Below are 27,008 nucleotides of genomic sequence, written 5' to 3' on the forward strand. Positions count from 1 at the left end.
ATTTTACGCTACTTATTGTCATTCATACTTTTGTTGACAGGAGAGAAAAAAAAGGTTGCGCATATCAGATCACCGGGTCGATAACTAGAACATTGAGGCCCAAACTTCGTTTGACCTCGTCAACTTCTTCCCGTGTCCTAGTTTGACACCTAGTGAGTTCCATGCCCTAGAAAGCTGGCGTGGGCCCTGCGTGTGGGTGTGCATTCAAATGTATGTGAACAGTTTGTGTTCTTTAGCTGTGGATGATACTTCCAATACTCCTAATGGTGCTATTACAGCAGGCAGCCAGGTCCATTATTAATAGTAAATGACAGTCTCTCTCGTAAAGGTCTAAATATTGATCTTCCCCCAGCAACCCCCACACCTTGAGACTGATCCTAATGATGATGCTTGTCCGTGTGTCTATCTCTACGGCAGCATAATCAAGACCAGACACATATTTACGACTGCCGAGCCATTATAACAACAAGAGAACAAACACCACGAGGCAGACTTCTAGATTAAAGCGGGGTGTTACAGGAACGACCAGACTAATATTGCAGACAGCCAACCAATAAAAAGTCTCCCGTCACTCCCTTAATGTCTGAGCTCAGGAGATAGATTCAGCAGGAGATGGCTGTCTATGATTTTGGTGACGTCCTGCTTTCCAAGCAGCTTTGCAAAGATCATCACTGATAGTTTTAATTAGGGCTGCACAGTACAGTTTATCGAAAAAATATATAAATATTGTGATATTTGCCCATGCAATATGCATAACACAAAGACATGAAATAAGTTTCATATGGAATTGTATGCTTTTATCTGAATTTGACCAGCCATCCAATAGTAAAAAAATACATTGAGCTTGTTTATTTTGCCGCAAAACAAATGCAATTCTTTCATTAGTTAATAAAAAAGTCATTTCTTAGGTACATGTTAAATATCGCTAGAATATCCATATCGCTATATTCAACAACTATATCGCATGTTTGTCCAATGTTGTGCAGCCCTAGTTTTAATCAGTGTTGCTCACACTTGATAGGGCACTCACTTGTTCGTCAAATAAGCCAATCACTTGCCAAAACATTTGCGAACCATTTCTGCCCCTTTATTTGGGAGAATAAAATCTGTTGCACTTCCAAGAAGACCATAAGGAGCTTTTTTTTTTCATTTTTAACTAAGAGTGATTTTCTTTAATAAAGGTTTGATTTCTTTGTATTACTCTGTTTTGGTAACTCATGACAATGAATCCTCTCGATAGACTACAAGCATGGAACTTGGAATTTTGAGGAGGTTATTACAGAGGAAGAATGACATAGGTCATGCCTTAAAGCCCAAGAGCGGTTGATGAGAACATATATCACGCCTGTAAAACTGAGCAGCTGGTCTCCTGATATCCCAGATACTTGTATTAAATGTTTGGGAGAACGGGGCTCCCTTTTTCATTGTGTCTGGGAGTGCTCTAAATTGCAAAGGTTTTGGAGAAAAGTGGGACAGATAATGTCGACTATGGTCGGAATTAATATACCTCATAGAGCAAAACTTTTTGTGCTGGGAATCTACCCCAAATACTTTTTGGTTTGCGCAAGAACATCTGTTTTGACCGATTTTGGACGACTGCAGGCCAGGAGGCTTCATTTTGGGGAAAAAATGTATGTACCGTCAATGAATCAGTGGATAAAGGAATTGACAAATACTGTCACATTGGGAAAACTGACTTACATTATTAGAGGGAGGGCAGAAGAGTTTGAAGGAATATAGAGGCTTCTACTGAACTTTGTTGATCAATGGGGTGCACAGCCACCTATTATGATAAGGTCAAGATCAAGATTTCTTTATTAGGCCATTTGTGTCAACACATAGGAAATTGTTGCAGCATTACAATACAATGTGTACCCCAATCCCCCACCAAACAGACAAAGACATTAAACAGTGCAGTGAAAGTTGTTAATACTTGGGCAGGCCACCCAAGTAAATTGGCCACCACTTAAGAAGTTTTCCAGCAAAACTATTAAAAATATATTTGAAAAGAAATGCGACGGGTTATACCGCATGTAGCATTAGTTCGCCGTCACTCACTTGTGGATCGTGAGGCTAGAGGAGACATAATAACAGGACTGAGACCCACCTCCCGTTCGACCAACTTTTTCAGTTGGTCGCACCACACAGGTTTTGGTCGCACCTTTTTTTAGGAAGATATAGCTTGACTGTATTTGCTCATGTATAGATGTCTCAATTTGCATAGCGTACTTTCAGATGATGTAAAGAATGACAGTGTCTGAGTTTGAAATTTCCGACAGTATATGAATGCTGCCGAACGCTTTCTGCACTCTGAAGTGGCCACGCAAGACCGGCTGCAGTAAAACTGCATCTTCTTTAAATGTAGAAATTGGATGGATGTTTGATTTTTCAATAAACATTTGAAACAAAACGGCTCCTTTGCCGTAAGAAATTGTAGTGAGGGAGGAGGGGAGGAGGAAGAGAGAAAAAACCTGAGTGGGACACGAACCTGGGACCTTCTGCTTACATGGTAAATGTATGCTAACCAATACACCATTCATTCAGTTAGGTTTAACAGTGCAGAAATTTTACTTGGAGTTTACACAAACGTCAGTGGACGTTTACTAATAAAGGCTACTTTTATCACTATCCTGCAAGCATGGAGATCTCAGAGAAAGTGGGCGTGTGCTTATTCCGCATGGGCGGTGCAGGGGTGGGTCCGCACCTGATGACGTCATAGAGTGAAAACCCGCTCGTTTTCTCAGTTTGGGAGGGGCTGGTGCTTGGAGAGCAGAATGACCTAGAATTTCTCATAGAGGGGCAAATGGAGGAAAAGACCACTTCGGTGATGTTTTTGTGAGGAATTAGAAATTATACATGGCTAAAAGCTCAGAAAAATCATTTTTTTATGTTACTGTTACTTTAAAGAAATAACCAGACTCAAAATAATTACCTTCACATCATGACAAGTCGACTAAGGAACATGGCTGGGAGATCATTTGTTGTGCAGTCCACAGTCATGGTTTCATTAAGTGAAATGCATTGTCAAAAACATGTACACAGTCTTGCTAACACAGTCATGGTGCAAGCGGGAACAAAGAAAGTAAAAAGCAGTGATCAAAATGGTTAAGTATGAAGAGCTTTTTCTGTCAGTTTCCTTTTTATGCAAATTGATGTTAGTGACAATCGCTGTGATTGGCTGCTAGACAAGAAATGCAAATCAGTTGTTACTTTTGTTTCCCCTCCAGTAACCTGCCTGAATATACAATGACTCTTATTTCTTTACAATTATAAAACCTGCATTTTACTTCGATATGTTCTTGTTTATATTTTAATATATTTGGAATTTTATTTTATTGGAAGCATGTGCGCTGTTTCTACAACTATGTGCCAGTAATGCGAGCCTGACGTCAAGGTTAGGTTTGAAAAAAAAAGTGGTAATTTTGTCAAAATTGACGGAAGACCCGTCAGTCTGGCCTGGTTTGTATTTTTAATATGTTTGGAATTTTATTTCATGAAACCATGATCGTAATTGGTCTCACAAACAATGACTTTGGAAGCAAGGTTAGGTTTGAAAAAAAATTCTGTAATTCTGTCAAAGATCCGTCAGTCCGGTCTGGTTGTCTTTGAAGCAGAGATGTCAATAAAATTCATCTTCATGGTGCTTTACACAATGTATTTGTACATGCTAGCCTTATAGTAGGACTCGAAAGAATAGTTGTATTCAAGTTAATTTTGCAAACAATTATCGCCTAACTTATCGGTTATTGACTTCGGCACTAAATTATTGGTTTCTCTGTATCGGTTGAAAACAGCATTATCCTGCATCGCTACTTTGCATAGCAATGGTTGTTTTTTTAAGTGTTGTTGATTTCATCTGTCTTATTCATTTCAATAAGCCGAAACATTTGAAGAAATCTGAAGAAACAAAAATGAGACTGCGAGGCTGGCGAAAGAAGCTGAATTGTGGAAAAGACAAAAAATGTATTGTAGTTCTGGCTGAGGGACGGTTGTAATGATTTGACTCGGTGATGCTTCATTGAGCTGCTATGTTACAGATAGTTTAATCAAGCCTGTCCGTAACGATTAAGGCGACCATTTACACTTTTGAGTCCAAACACCAGCGACTTGAATTGGGTTCTACTGTAATGACCTGTCAGCTAATTTCTTCCTTTCATCAATTACACAAGCTCGAATGAAACAGTCAGCAGATAACATCTGGAACAGGAGGCGATAGCTTAGCTTCTAACGTGACGTCGTTTTGTTAACATAATTATATTAGACCGCTAAGTCTAATGTGTTTCATATTCAAAGTTTGCAATGTGCCGAGGGGAATGAGTTCAACTTTACACACTTCACAACTGATTTGATTATATATATATATATATATATATATATATATATATATATATATATATATATATATATATATATATATATATATATATATATATATATATATATATATATAAAATCCTGCTTTACAGTTGGTGATGATGTGCGTTAATAATTCCCACATAACTCAGCATTACAACATTGAGAGGAGCTCACTTCATCTCTACATCTCTTTAACTACGCAACATGGACATATTTTATTTTTTCAGATGGACTAAAGCATGTCCAGACAGACAGCAGAAGGTCAAAATGGTTTTAGATGTTCTGAGGGCCATCAGATTGACCTGTTACTGTCCTCTGCTGGTGGGAACCATCAACTGCAGATTCAGAGGTGTGGAAATTATAATAATAATAATAACGCATCGGATTTATATAGCGCTTTTCAATAGTCCATCAAAGAAGGTATGCAGCTTCTGGCTCTCACAAATGAACATGTAGAAATATCTGAAGCATAACAAAAACAAAACATCAGATTATATCATACTCACCATTGCTATACAGAATATGGGATTTGTTAGGTCAGTTTTTTCTATACATTTTATGCTTGCATTTTGAGTGTTGAAATACGCTTACAAAATGTGCTTAAAGGATGTGTTTAAAGTAAGTGTGTTTTAATATGTCTAGTTTTAACAAGACTGTTCGGGTGTGGGTTACTTAAAAAAAAAATGTATTTCATAACTGAAAGAATCCTTGCAGTCCAAAATCATTACTTTTCAGGGATAAAAAAAAAAAAACATCTTTCTTGAGTTACCATATACCACATTGTTGAAGTTGGTATTATACGTTATAGGCTATTGTTATCATAAAAGATTGCACACCAAGATAAATTCATGTCCAATCACTAATTTAATACACTAATAAATGGACTTCATCACACCATCATTGATTAAAATTATACAAACACGTTGCTGCACCAGCCATCCACATTGGTCTTCGCTCACGCAGGACCCTCTGACCACATTAAAAGCCTTTAAAACAGGTGTCACCAACATGGTGCCCAACATGGTGCCCGACATGAGTAGCCTGCGGGACCTCTTCTAAATATTTGTGATTTCTCAGGAATGTTGAAGTAGTGATCATTTGAAAATGTCAAAACTGGTATTTATAGAAATAAAATGCTGCATATACAGTGCTGCTCAAAAGTTTGTAAACCTCTTGAGGAATTTTGACTTTCCAATTGTTTCAACCTGATTTTGTTGTTCAAGCTGAACTATTACATTTTATATGAAATAACAGGTGTAGGTTTATCAATTCAATGCATTGTTCTTTTTTTTATCAATTGTGTAGTCAAAACCTAATTAAAAATAGTTTTTAGTCAATTCATGTAAGTGCAAAAGTAAGTGAACTCTGAGGTGCATTGCTTAAAACAAGCTGGCAAGTAGGATCAAGTAGGACAAATTGGTAGCTAAACTAACCACTGATGTACCAATGAAATGAGAGGTTTAGCAAAGAAATTGTGCATCACTGACTGAAACAGAGACAAAACCACGTCACTTTAGTCTTACTCAGGTGAACCCATACAGGTTAGTCATGCTGAGAGGAAGAGAAATCTCAGGGGACCTCGGGAAGTGGGTAGTGACACCACATCTGTCTGGGGAAAGCTATAAAGTCATCTAAAAAAAATAAAAGAGCTTCATCATTCCACTGTGAAGCAGATCATCTGCAACTAGAGAACACTTAAAATTACTACAATCCAGCCTAGAAGTGAATGACCTTCTAAAATATCAGCAAGAACCACAAGAAAAATTATAATTCCGGGAAAAAGCCAACTCAAACATCACATTAAGGCTCTTTTTCTGCATCTGGGACAAATGTGCATGCCTCAACAATCAGAAGAAAAGTCCATCGACAAGGCTTTCATGGAAGGCTTGCAAGGTAGAAGCCTCTGCTCACAAAAAAAGATCAAAGCTGCCCATCTCACCTTTGCCAGCGAGTACCGGGACAACACTCAAGCTTTTTGAAAGTCCCTTCTGTGGACAGATGAGTCCAAAATTGAACTGTTTGGTCACAACTAAAACAGTCATGTTTGGTGAAAAGTCAACACTGCATACCAGCAAAAGAACCTTCTCCTTACAGTAAAGCAGGGTGGTGAGAATGTTAAGTTCCGGGCTGGCTTTTCATCCTCAGGACCTGGACAACTCCACATAGTCCAGGGAATCATGAATTCATAGGAATATTGTGAAATCCTGGATCATAACCTGAAGCTGTTCTTTGTTACAGCCTGGTAGAAGATGACAATAATCCAAAGCATTTCAGCAATACAACCAAGGAATGACTGAAGAACAACAAGATTCATGTTCTGGATGTGCCCAGTTAAAATCCTGACTTAAATCATTTCAAAATACTGTGGCGGGACCTGAAGCGGGCAGTTTATGCTAGACGCCCATCCAACCTCTCTCAACTGGCTGCATTTTGCAAGGAAGAGTGGCAAAGATTCCCCCAAAGTAGATGTGAAAGACTGATAAATCACTAAAGAAAGTGTTTGGTTGAAGTTCTCATTGCAAAAGGAGGTTTAATGTCCGATTAAGTGAAAGGTTCACATACTTTTGCACCCATGAAATCTGAGTTTTCCTTAAATCAACTTTTGTTCAAGAATGAATGACAACATTATCATTATTTTTGTTCAAGTCCATTATTTTCAATGTCAGCATTGTAGATTGGGGTATGACTAAACATTTAATAAGGTTATTTTAATATTTTATACAAAAAATCTGACCATGCCTGTCTTTTGAGCAGCACTGTATGTGCGTGCGTACGTGTGTAAAATTCTTAATTGAAATAATGGCTTAACAATAAATCACACATAATGAAACTGTTGTTTGTCTGCAATGCCAATTCCAATCGCCATAAAAACTTTTGTTTCATTTGTGAACAACACATTTACATAAATAAAAATGATTATGTAAAATGTACATGAAATTTACATTTTAAATAATACAATTAGGATTTTCCTATAGTGCAAGTAGCATAAAAAATGTCTTACTTTACATTTAGCTTGATTCAGGTAAGACCCTTTTATTATTTTTCTGCAGGTGCAGATGTTAATATTTCATTATTAGGACTATACCCAACAATTAACTGCCACATCTCAGCAAGCTACATTGTTTGTTTTTGATAAAACACTGTGAATGTTGTTGTTTTTTTCTTCTCATATCTGAACACACTGCTACCTGTTTCTTATTAGGACCTTACTCTGACTGCAAACCCCCAAAATGTTATTTTAATGTATTTTAACGTTAGTTAAAATAAAAACAAAGATCATGTAGCAATTTCCACATATATTTTAAAGTATATTTCAATTCAGCTATCATTGAGTACATGCTACAAGTTGGAATCTTCAGGAACAGTTCATTAAAATTCTGAGCAAGAGTTACAAATTCCGACATATTCTGTGTACCTTAAATGCATCAGTAGTTGGAGCAGAAGCTGTACACACTACACAAGTTCTATGCCCGCCCCAATGGAAGAGAACATTAGTTTTACTGGCAGAGATTTTTGCCGTGGTGAAAGTGGATGGGAAGGATCGTGGTCTTTATGTCCTCAGAGCCAACTGCGCCCAAATGTCAGATTTCATCATAGTTGCTAAGCTCATTACAACTTGTGTCACTACATTTCAATTGAAGCTAGGCTAGCACGCAGCATGCTCTGTGATCATGTCTGTGACAAGATCTATCAAAAAAAGGCATTGGTTTTGCTTGAATTTTCTGGATTCTATGACCTTGGCTTTTGTTTACCGAGAGTGAGACTATGTAAATACAAACGGAGCGACCAACTTACCGACCGCAGGTGTAGTGGCGAGAGACCTGGCAGAATGCAGCACGTCTCGTAGTATGACGTCATCCAAGGATAACAGCCAGCCATTCCCACACCATGCTAATACTTGGGCGGGCCGCCCAAGAAGTTTTCTAGAAAATTTACAGTGTTTTCAAGACTATAAGGCACACTTAAAAGTCTTAAAATATTCTTATGTGTGCACCGAGTTCCGGAGACATTTTCCTTTAAGACAACCCCTCAAGGCAAATTTTGCTGTGCCAACGCGCGTTTCTGATTGGTGGGCTTGTTCACGCTTGTTGCTAGTTGGCTGCTGGCTTGTATTAAGGTACAGCGGAGGGGAGAAGGCAGAAGAGAGTTGCAGCTGTATGTACTCGAATGTGGAGATGGAACAAGAAAGTGAATAAAAAGAGAAAATAACCCTAACGCCAAATTGCAGTGTGACCTCCTGTCTCCTGTACTTCATTTCGTCTACCCCGTTTGGGCCCCACCTTTTTGGCGACGTGCATCAGCCGGGCGCTATCCGTGGAGATGACTCGAACACCGGCCGAGACCGAGCAGTAATGGATAACAAAATACTGCCAGTATTTGCATTGTGCAAAACAACATCGGTTTGGCTAAGAAACTCCGGAAAATGGCATCAGCTAAGAGACATTCTTACAAGGCACAATTTAAACCTGCAAGCTATCATTTCCGCGGTTGTACATGGGAATAGAGCAGTCGCGAGATAATTCCACATCAATGAATCCATGGTTCGGAAGGGGAAGAAGCAAGAAAACGGGAGGATTAACGAAGGAACTCCAACTGGTCATTGAAACTGGGCTTTGAAAGTAAAGTTGCGAAAAGCATGGGAGCGATTAATGAGAGAAGGCGAACACACTCCACCAAAAAAAAACTGGGAGGCAGCGCCAGCTGGACAAGGTACGCCACGGTATGTGAATGGTTTGTGGACGTCTGGGTTGAAGTGTCTGATGTTTTTCATTGTTTTGCTTTCTTCTCTGTAAGGTAGGCATTATTAATTTCGGCCAGAATTATCCCATAATATTTTCTCTTTAACCACCGCAAAGCACTTTGTGCACTTTATGCTCGCAGTTTGTGCTTTGGGATTGTGTATTCACGTCCGATCCGTCCTGATCCAGTTTTTTTCACTTATAATCCGATATGACAGCCTTATTTTATTTGTATTATTATTTTAATATAAAATAAGTGCAAAAAATATGGAGTCACTGAGTAATGTTAAAACAAAAATTTTACTCTGAAAATTCACTAGAATGCACGATATGAAGTGCAAAATGGCACAATTTTTTTCCGGAATAGTTTTGGAATTTTCATTTTAGTTAAATTTTTATTTCGTTTTGAGTTTTGTTTTTTAAATTTAGTTAGTTTTAATTGGTTTTCAGGGTGGTTCTGTTCGTTTTTTATTAGTTTTAGTTATTTAGAAAATGCTTAGTTTTAGTTTAGTTTTAGTTAGTTTCAGTATTAGTTTTAATTTTTGTTTTTGTTTTTGTTAAAAAAATTAATTATTTGTGAGCAATATTTAATAAACACCACGGTGAAATGGAAAAAGTAACACCAAGCGTTGCATTTTGGCAAACTTGTCTCCTAGGAACAACATTCATCTGAAGGCGCTTTTCTATTGGCTGCTGCTAGATGACATCACTTCTGTGCGACACACTTTCAAACGTCTTTATTCTGATTAATATCGAAATAAATATACTTAAAATCACATTTAAAATCATCCCCAAAGGCTCATGTATTAAACTAATTACCAAAGACTAAAACAAAGGACACTTTCGCTATAATTATAGTTAGTTTTAGTTAATTTTGTAAACATAAAATGTAGCTTGTTAGTTTTCTGAGTTTTTTAAAATAATTTGCGTTTTTTTATTTATTTTTTCGTTAAAGTTATTTTTTTTAATTTTAGTTTTAGTTTTTTCGTTAAATAAAATAACCTTGCACAGTTGCCTTGGTAACGAGTAAGGATGAAGTTATACAGTAGGGCATTTTTCAGACAGTTTAAGTGTCCAATATAGTGAAGAGACTTTCATTCAAGCTATTTCTAACACAAAAATTGGTTAATAATGTGTAAATATAACAAATGACATTGCGGACAGACCAATAATATCGATTTGTGAAAAAATATTAAACTGACCAAATTTGGGATGGCACAGTAGCACACCTACCTCACAGTTCAGAGATTGCGGAGAACGTATGTAGTATTTTCACTCATTATCATCTAGACTTTCAATTTTGAGACAACATATTGCTGCACGGCTTAAACAGAGTGAGGGAAGAGATGGCTCTTTACAACACTTCTCAGACAGGTCAAGAGAGTTAAAAGATTTGTACCCAAGTCCCAAGCTAGTTTCCACATTTTAAATTGGTAGATAATGTGTAAAAATAACAGATAATAAGCAGACAAACCAATTCTATTGATTCATTTTTTTTAAATGTCAAATTGATCATATATTGGACATATGAAGTCAGTTTGTATTGCAGTCCTCCCTTCAATTCCATCTGTCCTTCCATCACATCGAGAAGGCCTCTGAAAGATGTGGAAAGCATTTTTTTTTTTATCCTTGATGTCCAGCTTTGGGTTCATGTACTAGTACGCTCTTTGTCCTCTCTGACCTGTTTAGTGAACTAACTACTGTGCTGTACTAGTAACACTACCAAGTCCAACTAGTAAACGTGTCATGCACTGGTAGCCTCCTGTACCCTAGTAGTAGCACCAGAATGACCACTAGTAGTGTTGCCTCACTAATATGACAAAGTTGTCCTACTTCCAAGTTCCCACTAGTTTTCAATAAAAAAAATTGTAGCCAGCTATTAGCTGCCCTACCCATAATGCCCCGCTCGACCAAGATGAGTACTTCGCTTATTCCATAGGTGTCAAACTCCAGTCCTCGAGGGCCGGAGAACTGCAGGTTTTGGATGTTTCCTTCCTCCAACACAGCTGATATATGATCAGCTCATCAGCAAGCTCTGCATAAGCCTGATAACGATCCTGCTGATTGGAATCAGCTTGTGTTGGAAGAGGGAAACCTCCAAAACCTACAGGACTCCAGCCCTCGAGGACCGGAGTTTGACACCTATAGGTATATGGATTGTGCGAATTTTTTATGGTGGTCGAAGGGGTCACAAGGATTGCTACAGAATGCTAGTGTTTTTTTAAATCAAATCGGAAAATGTTACATCATATAAGCAGGTATAATTTTACTTTGCCTACATTTTAGCATGTGTGAGTTTATTGACTGGAGATTGCTAAGTTTAAAAAAATATATATCTATATTGAATGTATTTATTGATAAATGCAGTGTTTAAAAAGTGCAGTGTTTACATGTCATTTTTCATGCAACATGAAAAGTTGGATATGTGTAAAAAAAAAAAATTGATTAATGGCTTCCTTTGCCTTTATCTTACCAGCCTGTAATTTAGAATAGATCAGATATTGTTTATTATAATTAACTTTTTGGGGGGTAAAAAATTCATTGAAAAGGACCTTGGAAAAAAATTATCGCATATGATATCGCAATCGCAAATATTTTTTTTTGGGGGGGCGCAGATTATTTTCCATAATTGTTCAGCCCTACTGTTAAGGCATAAATACAAAATATGTAATATTTCAAAAAAATTATAATAATAATTGAGATGATTATCCCGTGACCTTTGTGAGGAATAAGCCGTTCAAAATTGATGGATGGATGGCTTTGAGGGCCTTTGATAGGTCAATAATTCATATTATCACTGATTTTAATGCCTTTTTAGTTTTGGGAGTAGTAACAGCTTTTTCAAAATACTCACACTATAACTACTAGTTTTTGTAAGGCATAAACACAAAATATGAAATATTTCAACAACAAAAAGTTTCAAAGCAGAATAATTAAGATACAATAATTGAGATGATTATCCCGTGACCTTTATGAGGAATAAGCCGTTCAAAATTGATGGATGGATGGCTTTTTGGGTCTTTGAGAGGTCAATAATTCATAACATCATTGATTTTAATGCATTTTTTATTTTTGGAGTAGTAACAGCTTTTTCAAAAAACTCACATTATAACCTCTAGGAACCTTAATGTTCCCCATTATAAAAGTGTTTATCTATCATCTTTCACTGTTTGTACGCTGTGTGGATGTCATGTTTTGGGTTCTGTTTTCCTTGTGTGTCTCCCTTGGTCTTGTTGAAGTGTGATCCTGCCCTTCCTCGTGTGATCCAATCAGTGCCCTCAGCCACTTGTGTCTTGCCCCAGGTGTGTCTTGTTGTGTCGTTAGTCTGTGTATTTAGTCTGCTGTCTCCCCTCTGTCTGGGTCGGTTCATTGTTGTTTTTCCCCCTGTGATGCTGCCTGTTTTTGCCTTGGATTTCCCCCCCATGTCATGCTGCCCGTTTTGCCTTGTTGTTTTCTCCATGTTATGTTTTTCCTTGCAATTTAGATCTCGCCTTTTGTTTTGTAGAAATTAAAATCCCTTTTTTGATTGAATCTCTGCCTCCTTGCCCTGTCTTCCCGGATTTGGGTCCTCAAGCTCCCCCTTCTTGACAGAAATGAACCGACCAAGATCAGACCCAGCGGGAAGCTCCCGTTGCCGACCGGCACGCCGTCGGTCGGCTCGAAAGCACCGTCAGCCTGCCACCCAATCCCATTCCCTCCATGTAAGTTCTTTTTCTCTGGCTGGTTCCACTTTGTCCTCTGTTCCCCATTCACCCGATCTCCTTAGTTCACTTAAGTCCCTGCCCTATGACACCATTTTGTCACCCCATTGTTTCATAGACACAGACTTCACCGATGATGATGATGAAGAAGGCTGTTTTTTGGTTAATGCACTTACAGATTCCAGTTCCGATTTGGATTTTTTCACCAGCATAAACCCTTACATGTTTTCGTCACAGTTTTCGTTTGCGGAATATTTTAACACCGCGTCAGGTCACCCCCCGTCACCTCGGTCCCCGCCAAGTTCATCACTCCGGTCCCCATCTTGTGCACCTCATAGCCCCACATTAACGCCACGTCAAGACTTAGTCCCCGCTTCACCTGGTTCCTTACCCGATCCCGTTTCTTCTCGTCACGTTCCTTCAGTCTCAGTATCCTCGGTTTCTTGTATCCCTGCTGCTCCTCACTCCCCATGGTGGCAGGCTGATGTGGCCCCAGTTCCTGCTCTCTAGTCTACTTCAGCCACGCCACCCCAAGCCATGTTCACCCAGCTACCGCCAAGCCAAGCACCGCCAACCCAAGCACATGTCCCCGAACCACGTCCGCGGCAGCCCCCGGTCCCCGTGCCGGCTCCGCGGCAGCCCCCGGTCCCCGTGCCGGCTCCGCGGCAGCCCCCGGTCCCCGTGCCGGCTCCGCGGCAGCCCCCGGTCCCCGTGCCGGCTCCGCGGCAGCCCCCGGTCCCCGTGCCGGCTCCGCGGCAGCCCCAGGTCCCCGTGCCGGCTCCGCGGCAGCCCCAGGTCCCCGTGCCGGCTCCGCGGCAGCCCCAGGTCCCCGTGCCGGCTCCGCGGCAGCCCCAGGTCCCCGTGCCGGCTCCGCGGCAGCCCCAGGTCCCCGTGCCGGCTCCGCGGCAGCCCCAGGTCCCCGTGCCGGCTCCGCGGCAGCCCCAGGTCCCCGTGCCGGCTCCGCGGCAGCCCCAGGTCCCCGTGCCGGCTCCGCGGCAGCCCCAGGTCCCCGTGCCACGTCTGCCGCCGCAGCTCCAGGTCCCCGAGCCACGTCTGCCGCCTCCACGGCAGCCCCAAGACCCCGAGCCAGGTCTGCCGCCTCCACGGCAGCCCCAAGACCCCGTGCCAGGTCTGCCGCCTCCACGGCAGCCCCAAGACCCCGTGCCAGGTCTGCCGCCTCCACGGCAGCCCCAAGACCCCGTGCCAGGTCTGCCGCCTCCACGGCAGCCCCAAGACCCCGTGCCAGGTCTGCCGCCTCCACGGCAGCCCCAAGACCCCGTGCCAGGTCTGCCGCCTCCACGGCAGCCCCAAGACCCCGTGCCAGGTCTGCCGCCTCCACGGCAGCCCCAAGACCCCGTGCCAGGTCTGCCGCCTCCACGGCAGCCCCAAGACCCCGTGCCAGGTCTGCCGCCTCCACGGCAGCCCCAAGACCCCGTGCCAGGTCTGCCGCCTCCACGGCAGCCCCAAGACCCCGTGCCAGGTCTGCCGCCTCCACGGCAGCCCCAAGACCCCGTGCCAGGTCTGCCGCCTCCACGGCAGCCCCAAGACCCCGTGCCAGGTCTGCCGCCTCCACGGCAGCCCCAAGACCCCGTGCCAGGTCTGCCGCCTCCACGGCAGCCCCAAGACCCCGTGCCAGGTCTGCCGCCTCCACGGCAGCCCCAAGACCCCGTGCCAGGTCTGCCGCCTCCACGGCAGCCCCAAGACCCCGTGCCAGGTCTGCCGCCTCCACGGCAGCCCCAAGACCCCGTGCCAGGTCTGCCGCCTCCACGGCAGCCCCAAGACCCCGTGCCAGGTCTGCCGCCTCCACGGCAGCCCCAAGACCCCGTGCCAGGTCTGCCGCCTCCACGGCAGCCCCAAGACCCCGTGCCAGGTCTGCCGCCTCCACGGCAGCCCCAAGACCCCGTGCCAGGTCTGCCGCCTCCACGGCAGCCCCAAGACCCCGTGCCAGGTCTGCCGCCTCCACGGCAGCCCCAAGACCCCGTGCCAGGTCTGCCGCCTCCACGGCAGCCCCAAGACCCCGTGCCACGGCAGCCTCAAGACCCCGTGCCACGGCAGCCTCAAGACCCCGTGCCACGGCAGCCTCAAGACCCCGTGCCACGGCAGCCTCAAGACCCCGTGCCACGGCAGCCTCAAGACCCCGGACATCCCCGCCTGTGCCGCTCTCGTGCAAAGTCTCTTCACCTCTTCCATGGCGGCTTCAAGTCCTTGAGTGTGGACAGGAGGTGCACGTCCCACTGCCGTCTTCTCCCTGTCTGGCGGCGCACGTTGTGGTCGCCCTTTGCTCCAGTGTAGCGTCCGGGGCGCCCTCCGGACCGGCGCCGCCGGGCTCCCCTCGTCTGGCGTCCGGGACGCCCCCCGGACTGGCCTTGATGGGTGTGCCAGGTTCCCGCCTCCGGGCCCCCCTCCGCCCGCCCTGTTTTTGGACTTTTTTGTGTTAGGGACGTCTGGGAGCCATCCCTTGAGGGAGGGGTTCTGTCATGTTTTGGGTTCTGTTTTCCTTGTGTGTCTCCCTTGGTCTTGTTTAAGTGTGATCCTGCCCTTCCTCGTGTGATCCAATCAGTGCCCTCAGCCACTTGTGTCTTGCCCCAGGTGTGTCTTGTTGTGTATTTAGTCTGCTGTCTCCCCTCTGTCTGGGTCGGTTCATTGTTGTTTTTCCCCCTGTGATGCTGCCCGTTTTTGCCTTGGATTTTCCCCCCATGTCATGCTGCCCGTTTTGCCTTGTTGTTTTCTCCATGTTATGTTTTTCCTTGCAATTTAGATCTCGCCTTTTGTTTTGTAGAAATTAAAATCCCTTTTTTGATTGAATCTCTGCCTCCTTGCCCTGTCTTCCCGCATTTGGGTCCTCAAGCTCCCCCTTCTTGACAGTGGATCCCTTTAGACATTACAGGCTATACAAACATTTCATTTCTTCACTTGAATCAGCAGATATTCTACTCATGAAACCTCCACAACAAAATGTAAATTAATCGAGAACAAAAACAGATGAATTGCCATGTGTTGCGAATTTCCTGCAAAGCTCTATGGGTACTGTAACTGAGCTATGTTGCTATGAAAGGTAACTGCGCTTGAATGAAATGAAAGGTCCAAGAATAATTGGAATAAATACAACGCAAAAATAGCTGGGATTTTATTTTTATCCCTCTGGCTATTTGTGACAAAAGAAGATTAGTTGCTGCTGTGAGTCATTTTTCATGAAATTAAACACCTTACCCGTTTTCCAAGAAAAACCCTGCAGTATAAACCACAGCTATTTTTCCCATTTCAAAAAGCAGTACTCATTATGTATTTTGGTTAATCTTCATTGTATAGATAAGCGTCAGTGTATTTTTACACCAGAAGGTGTGTGTGTTCTCGCTCTCGCACCCTCTCGCCGGCACCTTCACACCATCTCCATCTGTAGCGCAGTGCTAGAAAGGACCAAATTATAAATACTAGTATACATGGGTGAGTAGATTTTTCAGGTGTTTATACTTTCCTTGAATATATAATCGTCTGACCGATTTTACTTTTATCTTCTAAATTTGAAAACAGAGGAATGATGATTAGTCTATTAATCGACAACTAGTCGGTTATCAAATTCATTGATAATTATTTTTAGGGATGGGCATCGATTTTAATTTCCTCAATCGACTATTTCGATTAATTAGGCTTCAGTTCGATTCAATTAAAATTGTGCCTGATTGGATTCTATTTACTTCATTCAGTTCAATCAGATATTGATTAATTATGGAACATACATTTTTCTTAAATATCAAAGACATGATAAAAAGTCCACAAACATTAAATTCTGAATTAAATTTTGCAGTGGCATTAACTGCTTAAATGATTTAGTTTATTAATGAAAGTAACAAGTGTTATAATCACTTAAGTGTTACACAAACATTGACATCAGCAAGGATGAGATGAAAATATTTTCATAATTCTGATTCAATAATTGTAAATATAAATTAAAAAGATTCTAAATTGTCTTAAAGTGCAATAAGTCAGGTCTTACATAAATATAAGAAAATACTTCGAAATTTGTGTGAACTTTCAAGAAAACAGTAAGATACAAAAAATGTGGCATTTAAAATTCTAATTTCTTATGAATTAAAGTGACCTGAAAATTATCGCAAGTGGAAGACATTCCATACGTCATGTTGCGCGTGTGAGTGCGAGTGTACGGCTTATAAATCCGAGTGTCTGCTCGACGACATGCCGTGTGAGCAACCACAGCAGTCTTATATGCGCTGCACGTAAAATAAAAGTGTTGATTTCTATTGACGTGTGTTGTGTACCCACAGGGTGCTACTGAGCGGTGACCAGTCAAAACATCCTGCGCTCAAATTGTTTGAAAATGGAAGCGCCTAGTTAAGTTGTCCTATATTTTGTGGATAAATCGTCTGCATGTGTCGTCTCATTTCATTAATGAAAATGAAGACAGACGAAACAAAAACATTATTGCTCGTCATTACCCGTCGTCATTTAATCGTTGAGGTGCCGCACAGCCGCTTGTAAAGCATGCTTCTTGTTTTGGAATTGGAAAATGTTACGTCATATTAAGCAGGTACTTTCCCCTACACTGAAGTATGCGTGATTTTACTGACTGGAGATGGCTAAGTTTTATTTTTTACGTACGCTATGTATAATTTATTTATTGATAAATTCAGTGTTTAAATGCAGTTCACTTGTTTACATGTCATGTTTCATGCAACATAAAAAGTTGAATGTGGTAAAGCCACAGATTTGATTGCATTATTGTTATAATCTGAACTTTTGTTTAATTCCTTACTGATTTACAGATTAGCATAATTAAAGTTAAAGTACAATTGATTGTCACACCCATCTAAATGGGGTGAAATAAATTTTCCGCATTTGACCCATCCATTGAGGGAGCGGTGAGCAGCAGCAGGGATCGCGCTCGGGAATCATTTGGTGATCTAACCCCCCAATTCCAACCCGTAATGCTGAGTGGATGGTGTTGTGACACTGGAAAAAAGAGCATGGAGCTCAAGTAAAAGCACAGAGAGTGTGAGGAGGAGAGTTCAATAAACACATCATGTTTAACTGGCTAAGAGAAGGAGAAGAGGGAGGAGAAAATAGACCTGGGTGAGATAGATGCACATTAGCATTTAACCCCTTCTTGCACACCAAGCGGCTCTCCCTGTCAAAAGCTCCAACTCAATAATCAATCATATGGAGGCAAGTGGTGCAAACAGCTCGGGAAGGCAAATCCTCGGCTCGCTCCAAAAATAACCGGCCCGAGTGTTTGATTTGTGCTGCTTTTCTCATGTCCCAGAAAACAAGACGCTGTCAGAATGCTACTTTCATGCCACAGAAGAAGAAACATCTTCACCACGACCAACATTAAATCGGAAGTCCTGTTTATAGTCGACTATGTCTTAAAATATGCACGCATCAGCCATAACATTAGGTACGCCTCGCTGTCGGATGATTGCTGCCATGTACAAGGGTAATAAAATGTTACACTAGTTTTAGATGTGTGAGGGCTGAAGAGCTTCACACATAAAGTGGTTCGGTAATTCTGTACCAAAAAAAATAGTTGCATTATTATTTCACCTACTTTTTGACCTTCTATTGCAGGGGTGCCCAAGTTTGGCCAGTCAGTCAGTATCTATCTATCTATCTATCTATCTATTAGCAAAAATTCAAATCACAAATTAAGGAAGCAAGAAACCGCTAGATAATTACGTCATTGTATGATAGGACACAAGTCTTCGCGTTAGCAGCTGGACGCTAATAGGAGTGTAAACATTGATGTGTCTTGCGAGACACAAGATGCATTTAAATGCAGTCGGACATTTCAAACACACACAGAAAAAAAATCCACCCATACATTCAAGGTTAAAATTACAAATATCTAAACAATGTGGGCTTTCTGTCAATCTATAAACGCTTACGATAGGGGTGAAATACGTTTACTCTTTTACTTAATTAATGGTAACAGTACATCTCGTCAGTTATGTTTACAATACCTAATCAAATAACTAGGCTTCCATCCTGGGTGGTAAGTAAATGAATCAAAAATAAACAAACAATCTAATATATAATTCTTATGACATTTACCACAAAAAAAGTCGATTGACTTTACATTAGTCCCCTTTAAACATGCAAACACTGAACAAGAATAATCTTCAGAGCCTTTTTCCTGGCTCAAATTGAGGCAGAGGTGGTACCAGCCAGGGTTGTGTTGTTCGATCGACATCCAGCCATTAATATTCGCGATTCGTGGCCCTGGGAAGAGAGTGCGCACAGCGGCCAGCAACATGTGCCCATTCTTATTTATCAACTGGGGCGAATGGCACTAGTCGGAAAATAGACAGGGCTGGACACTTTGGGAAACCCCTGAAATTCCTAATGGCCAGTCCTACCCAAATGTCAGGTGTCTGGTCGTCTCTTTCATTATCCATCTATGCTATGTATGAACCAGCATAGCAATGCGGGTTGCAGTCCCCTTTAGGGCTGCAACTATCAAATATTTAGGTATTCATATATCATAAAGAAAATTATATTGAATAACCGGGTATTCAGATAAAAATTGAATATTTTTCCTGGTGAAAGAACTATTATGAAGACAGAACACATTAAAAAAAAACATACTGTATTTCCACTTAATAATGATCGACCAACTTTCATTTCTAGATATAAGAGAACATTATTGTCCTCTCTAGAAACATTTTAGACAAGATTTTAGACAAATCTCTCCCCATAGATTTTGGAATGACCTTTCCGTTAAGCAACCTCCCTCTCTATCCAATTTTAAAACATCTCTTAAAACACATCTTTGTTCTTTGGTGTATGACTCAGCATGATACTCACCATTGTTTCAGTGTTTTGTGGTGACTTCTGTATTTTTTGTTATTAATTTATTTATATTTTATTTACTACCTACTTGTGTTCATTTAATTTACTTATTCACTTACCCATTTGTGATATTTATCAATTTATTTGGCGCTATTTTGTTTTACCTGTCTTTATTCCATGACTGATTTAAGTATTACATTTCCTATATATATATATATATATATATATATATATATATATATATATATATATATATATATATATATATATATATATATGGCTATATGGCTGTTTTTCTTTCCATAGATATTTATTTTTTGGGATTTAATTTTTGAATTATATTTTTTATATCCGTTTTTATTTTCACTTTTCGTCATTTATTTATTCATTTAGTCATGTATTTATTTTGAATGTTCGCAGTTTTGGTCCTCCATAGTTACATAGTTACTTAGCATTTCCTTCCACATATCTTGAGAAATTCAAACCATTCAAATTTCAAATGGTTCAGCTCATTCAGGATGGCTTGGGAACCCATGCTACCATCCATCCATCCATCCATCCATCCATCCATCCATCCATCCATTTGTATACCAATCCATTTGATCGACCCATCCATCTATCATTCATCCATCGCTCACCCATCCACCATCCATCCTTCTAGTATCCATGCACCTATCTGTCTTTCTGTTAGTGTTTGTGTTGTGTTCAATTTGAGATTTCGCTCCTTCAAGCCACATTAACTTCAGCAGCAGCAATCAATAAGAGTCAGGCCCCTCGCTAATTAGACAGCTTTATGTTTGCAACAAGTCTTTAATGGCAGCCATGTGTCTGTCAGTCTGTTTGTTTGTTTGTTTGTTTGTTTGTTTGTTTGTTTGTTTGTTTGTCTATTTGCAGCAGAAGCCGGTCACTGTCTCCTCCAGCATGTCACCAACACGCCGGAGACGGGCACGCCCCCTCCGGACATCCACAACCGCGGTTACTACTACTACTACTGGTTCCGGGTCTGGAGCGCCACTCAAAACAGGCCCAGCTAGCATATGTTTGCGAATTGTCAAACCCCTCACCCACACCAAAAAAATCATTCAGTTGTATTCTCTTGATTGTCACACGGCACAATAACCGGGTAAAAGTGTGCAGTTGACATAAATCACGTATAGTTCCACACAAACACGCACACGTCAACAAACGTAAATACGTCGCGGCTGCGGCTGGCTCACGCTCACCTTGTTTGACACATTTGAAGCGGACCGGGTCCTTGCAGTGCTTGATGACGGCCAGCACGTCCCGGCTGGTGAGGCCGGCGACGGGCATGTCGTTGACCTCCAGGAGCAGCTCATCCTCGGCCAGCTTGCCGCTCTGGACTAGCCCCTTCCCCGCCTTCACCTCACCCAAGTAGGGGAACTGGCCGAGCTCGGCGCCCCCCTTCAGCTCGAAGCCCAGCTCGCCGTCCTTGCCGCGACTGATCACCGCTTCGTGGACTTTATTGGTCCAGTGGTTCTTCTTCTTGAGGCTTTTCGACATCGTTGCAAGGGGCGAGTCGGCTCACCGCAGACTGGCTGGCCACTATCAACACCACCACCGCCTCATGCCCGCCTCAGTGCGACTCGCCGCAACTGGGCGACATCAATCGACTCACGCCGGGAGCTGTGTCCGCTGTGCGAGGCGCCGAGTCTGTCGAGAGGCTGCGGCACGTCGCGGTGCTTGCTTCGGTGGGGGGTGGGGGGGATGATTCCACGGTCCAGACACACGGATCCAGGAGACAAACAGTGGCCCGTAACCCGGATGTGAAATCCGAAGGAGGGGAGAGATGAATGGTTCTGGTTCGGTCGTCGGAAGAGGAGGAGAGGGGAGGGGAGATGGGGGGGGGGGTGTTATGAAGGGGACACAACATTTCCCACTACTCGGCTTGCCAGGGTTGCCGCTCCATCCCCCGGCCCCCTCCCTGGTGAGGAGGGAGGAGGCCGCCAACGCACTACAGGCAACAAACTGCACTCAAATTAATTTTTCTGAAAATAACAATAGTTATTATTATTAACTTAATTGCATTAAAACACTACTCTGCACACAAAAATTCTTATTAATGGGTGTCATCAAATAAAAGACATACATCTTTTATTTATTATTATTATTAGTAGTAGTAGTAGTAGTAGTAGTCGTATTGATACGTACTACTACTAATGATGATGATGGAGATAATTTTTTGTTTTATCACAATTTTTGATATTGTGAATAATAAATGTACATAATTTAGATTTAGCCATTTATTGACAGATAAAATTAATGAATTAAATTGAAAAAAAACGTCCCGCCGGGCTGTTCCCATATGCCCGCCAGGGTCCCGGTGGGGGGTTGGAAGGGGTGGGTGTGGGTGTGGTGGGCGGGGGCAGGAGGCGCACCCGGTGTCATCAAATAAAAGACATACATCTTTTATTTATTATTATTATTATTATTAGTAGTAGTAGTAGTAGTCGTATTGATACGTACTACTACTAATGATGATGATGGAGATAATTTTTTGTTTTATCACAATTTTTGATATTGTGAATAATAAATGTACATAATTTAGATTTAGCCATTTATTGACAGATAAAATTAATGAATTAAATTGAAAAAAACGTCCCGCCGGGCTGTTCCCATATGCTCGCCAGGGTCCCGGTGGGGGGTTGGAAGGGGTGGGTGTGGGTGTGGTGGGCGGGTGCGCCTTCTACCCCCGCCCGTTCTGCTGCGTTGGGCTTGGGGCGCGGGCCGTGTTGGGGTGGGGGGCGCTCCTGGCTCCTGGGTTTGCTCTTCGGCCGGGTGCCCCTGCGGGGCCCGTTGGTTGTGCCTTGGCACTGCCGTGGCCTGGGGGGTTGTGCTTGCTCTGTCCTGGCCGGGGTCAACAACTCCCCTCTCTGGTGGAGGTTTTCATGCATGCCAGAGCCACCACACTGAAATTCAAAGTTCAAACACAATCTGCTTCTTACTCTGGTCGTTGAATCGGTGGAGGCTGATGTCTGTGGGTCTCACTCTGCTTCATTTATCCTTCCTTCCTTTCCTCAGTCTTTCCTTTGGTCTCTTGAGGTCTCCCTAATTTGTTGGAATTTAGATGTTTCTTGGGTTGGTGAAAGATTCTGTTTGGTAACCCGGTGGGATGTCTGGTCGGTGCTGGATTTCACTTTTCCTTTCTTTTCTTTGATTCTTCCTCTGGTCTCCTGACAACCTCACAAGCTGGATTCTGAAGTATTCGGTTTAGGTGAACGGTATGGGATTTGTAATAGGTTTTAGGTGAATTAATGAGTACACACTCACATGCACACACACACCCGCACACGCTCATTCAAAAAAAAGAAAAAGACAGAAAAAAAGAGAGAGAGCAATGATGATGACATGTCGAATCGGTAAGATTAAAAGATTAAAAAGAAAAGAAGAAAAATCTGACATTAAAGGTGTGTAACATGTTTGAAAATGTGTATTTTTATTTATTTGCAATTTACTATTTTGTTTTGTGAATTATTACTGCTATTTTTGTTCTATGCTGAGGTGTTTTGTTTTATGTACTGCACATGTCATGAGCCAAAAAGAGAGAGAGGTGTAACGAGCGAGCCTGGTTCGAGAAGAAAAGAAAAAAAAGACAGAAGTGCGTGGATCCTGTCCTGCCGTGTTTGATTTATTTGGCAAGAAGACGCCAGAAAACCATCATAAACTCGAGACTTTGTAGCCCGACTTTTACCCAGCCTCCGAGAAATAACAACAACATTTTAGGGTTACAGGTGTATTCAAGGATCTTTTGTTGCTGCGTCTTCCGGGTGGATTATCTTAACCAGACTGGGCATAGGCGAACTAGGCATCAGAGCCGTTGATAGAGAGAGTTTGGCCAACTCGGTTTCAGAGCTACTATGCTGTGATTGGTCAACTGCTGTTCACATGAAAAAATGGACGCCATATTGTTACCCTGCTGCTAGGATTTCGTAGTGTTTTGCAATAGGTGTTTGCACTTTCATGTTGCAATCATGTCTTGTTGTTCAGCATGGCGTTGCTCAAAATGACCAGGCAGTGGTATTATAATGTATCGGTTCACTGGAGACCCACAGAGGAGGAAATTGTGGGAAGTGACAGTCAAATGAGAGGACTGGAAAGCAAATAGCACTTTATTGCTATGCAAAGTAAAGTAAAATAACACGATTTGAAGTAGGTGGGACTACACAATGCAGCCTTCGACCTTTTATCAAGAGTTATAATTGAAAAAAAAATATGATTGATTTTAATTATAAGCCTGTACAAAGTGAATGGACTTAAAATACAATTATTATTGATTTTAACTGTTGATGAACCAGGGCCCATAATATGGAGATGAGTTATTGTGGATTTTGTGTTGTAAATAAAAGTTCTAAATATTGTACATGCACAATTGAAAGCCATTGATAAAAATTAAAAAATAATATATGAGATTTGGTTGTCAGTTACACTGAAATCATGTTTAAATTTAAATTTAGGACCATATGTGACAAACAAATTGTCAAACAAATTGACAAAAAAAATTCCAGAGGAACCTGTTATAACACATTCATTGGTGCCATGAAAATTTGGCTTTACTATCAAGTATCTTGCTTGCTATATCAGGAGCCAAAGACAGGAGATAAAGCAAATACATGTGATCAGATCTCTTATTTGAACATATTATGTATTATGTATGAACACACAGATACATTTACAGCATTCATAACGTTGAAAATCAAAATCCATGTACAAAAAATCTGATGCTCTGGACAGGCCGTGAAGGCATCACAGACTGTTTTTGTTTTTTTTGAGAAGCTACGCGCGCTATTGGCTGTTTTGTTCTTGAAAACTGTTGTTAGCTCCACACTTGTCCTTATTATTTCACCATCGTTACAAGGCGAATGTCGTTTTGAACTATAATTATCCCTGTCGGTAATCGCTGGTGCACAGTCTCGGATCAGTAATATGACCATTTGCAAGATACCTTGTCACTCACTCTCGCAGCTTGTTTGGTTGAGTGAGGTCAGAGGCAGGGGGCGTGGACGTTGAGCCCGTATGGGTTAAACCTTGGGAGGGGTCCGTTTTGAATTGTTTGTTTACAAACAGAAACGGTTTGATTACAAACAGAAATGGTCAAAACTCTGGACTGTGTCTTTAAGAAAGCGGCAAAAGGAGGAGGAGGAAAAACGGGTTCAGTGTACGGATGCTCCAATCCACTTTTTTCATTACCAATTCGATACCAATACCTTGGCTTTAGTATCTGCCGATACAGATCCGATACATACTAAATTGTCTTTGCACTAGTGCCCCCAATAATATTCAATATATTTCCACAAAAAAAAACTTAAATGCTTTTAGATGTTCTTTTTTTTTTTTTTTAAAGAGCTCAGTATTGTTCATTCGGTAATGTCATAATCATTGCTCTTTTTTTTCTTTTCTTTTTTGTATGTGGGTGAGTATGTGTATGTGTATGTGTGTGCGTGCATGCGAGTGTGTGTGTATTCGTTAGCTCACCAAAAACCTATTAGAAAAAATCCCATACCGTTCACCTAAACCAAACACCGCCGTCAGGAGACCCGAGGGGACCAAAGAAAACAAAGGAAAGTGAAATCCAGCACCAACCACACACGACCCACCGGGCCACCAACCAGAGTTCTTCACCAACCCCAGAACCATCTAAATTCCAACAAATCCAAAAAATCAGGGAGACCTCAAGAGACCAAAGGAGAGACTGAGGAAAGGAAGGAAGGACAAACGAAGCAGAGTGAGATCCACAGACACCAGCCTCCACCGATTCAATGACCTGAGGAAGAAGCAGATTGTGTCTGAGTTTCAATAGATGCTGGTGTGGTGGATCTGGCATGCATGAAAATCTCCACCAAAGAGGGGAGCCGTCGACCCCTGCCAGGACAGAGCAAGCGCAACACCTCAGGGCCCCCCAGGCCGCGGCAGCGCCAAAGGACGACCCCCGGGCCCCGCCAGGGCCACCGGCCGGAGAGCAAACCCAGGAGCAGGAGCGCCCCCCACCCCAACACGGCCCGCGCCCCCATCCCAACGCAGCAGGACGGGGCACTGCAGGCCCGCCAGGCACCCCACCGGTCCACAGCCCCCGCTCCCCCCACGACCCCCCCTCCCGCCATCCACCCCAACCCAGCCCCAGTCGCCCCCCAAGCCCCCAGACACCCCCCACCCCCAGCACCCCCCCCCAACAAAGCCGCTCCCCCGACCCCACCCCGACCAACCGGCAGCCCCCCAGCCCCCGACCCCCAGCCCCCGGGGAACATGCTTTTAGATGTTCTTTAATGTCTTCAAAATATTTTTTGAACATTTATTGAAGTATGATTTTCATTCAATATTTTCAATACATGTATTGAATGTACAGTGGTACCTCGGAGTTTTGTTCCTGCGAAGTGTTCAAAAGTCCCAAATGTTTAACCTTTCGGGAAAAAAATTCCCATAGGAAGTAATGTAAATGCAATTAATCCGTTTACAGTACAGTATTCAAACAATCAAAATACTTTACCTTACCTGTTGTGGTGTGATGGCAACAGTGGATGATAAATGTTATGTTGATGCTAGCTTTAGTTGAGTGTTGAGTTTGTGTATTTTACATTGGGCATATTGTTAGACTACTAAGCGGTGCTTGCGTGCGTTGTTTAACGCCAGGTACGTTGTTGAACAGCAAAGGGGGGTCCTCGTGCCAGTATTTACAGAAGTAGTCATGGTAGTTACAACGGCGCGATAATCTCCTTCCTAATTCCACTGTGGTTCGTAGCACTGTATGTTTTTCTTTGCTGCCACTGTGGCACTGTGGTCTTTCTTTGGACCCATAGCGAAGAAAATTGTCATGGAAAAATCAAATGCACTCGCGAGTATAGAGCACCTCCGGGAGTATTCACGATCTGACTGGAAATTATCAGTGCATCGTCTCAACTACCGCAACGTGAGCACTCGACTTCACTCGGCTTCACTCGGCTACCCGTTCAAGGTATGTTCGGCTTAGCTTGCTTTGCTTGGGTGTTCGAATTACGAAAATGAGTTCAAACTCCGAGGCATTTTTTACAAAAAATTTTGGGTTGAAGTCCGAATTGTGCGAGTTCAAACTCAGAGATTCCACTGTGTATTGATGAATGTAATTGTTACTTAAGTGACGGTACAATTTTTTTTTCTTACATTCAAGCAGTGTAAATGTTTCAACTGTGCATAATGTGGCCAAGGCTCGCCTGATTCCTAACGCTTCTGTTTACAAAATGAGTTCGATGTGGCCAAGGCTCCTGCGCCACTTGCTTCTGTCTACACACTGTCTATATGTCTGCACGTAAAGAAATATTCATAGGCTCCATGCTTTTTTGCTCTTCATAGTTTAAGAAAATAGATTATCACCAAATGCCACCTTTATGTACAAAATGCCATTACAACAGGCATAATTAAT

General features: G+C 42.3%; 1 protein-coding gene across 5 annotated transcripts in view; it reads right to left on the bottom strand.

The window, feature by feature from the left end:
• The window catches only part of LOC147176438 (membrane-associated guanylate kinase, WW and PDZ domain-containing protein 2-like), a 324,669-nt gene extending 303,223 nt beyond the window's left edge, over positions 1 to 21,446 (bottom strand). For all 5 annotated transcript variants that reach the window (XM_086072679.1, XM_086072680.1, XM_086072678.1 and 2 more), the window contains exon 1: positions 20,824 to 21,446. In XM_086072679.1, the coding sequence (XP_085928805.1) occupies positions 20,824 to 21,121 (298 nt within the window). In that variant the 5' untranslated portion in view covers positions 21,122 to 21,446. The remainder of the gene's footprint in view (positions 1 to 20,823) is intronic.
• Between the last annotated feature and the right edge of the window lie 5,562 nt (positions 21,447 to 27,008).

The sequence above is a fragment of the Leptonotus elevatus genome, chromosome 4 (genome assembly GCF_054856555.1).
Source record: "Leptonotus elevatus isolate MCC_2025b chromosome 4, RoL_Lele_1.0, whole genome shotgun sequence".
NCBI lineage: Eukaryota > Metazoa > Chordata > Actinopteri > Syngnathiformes > Syngnathidae > Leptonotus > Leptonotus elevatus.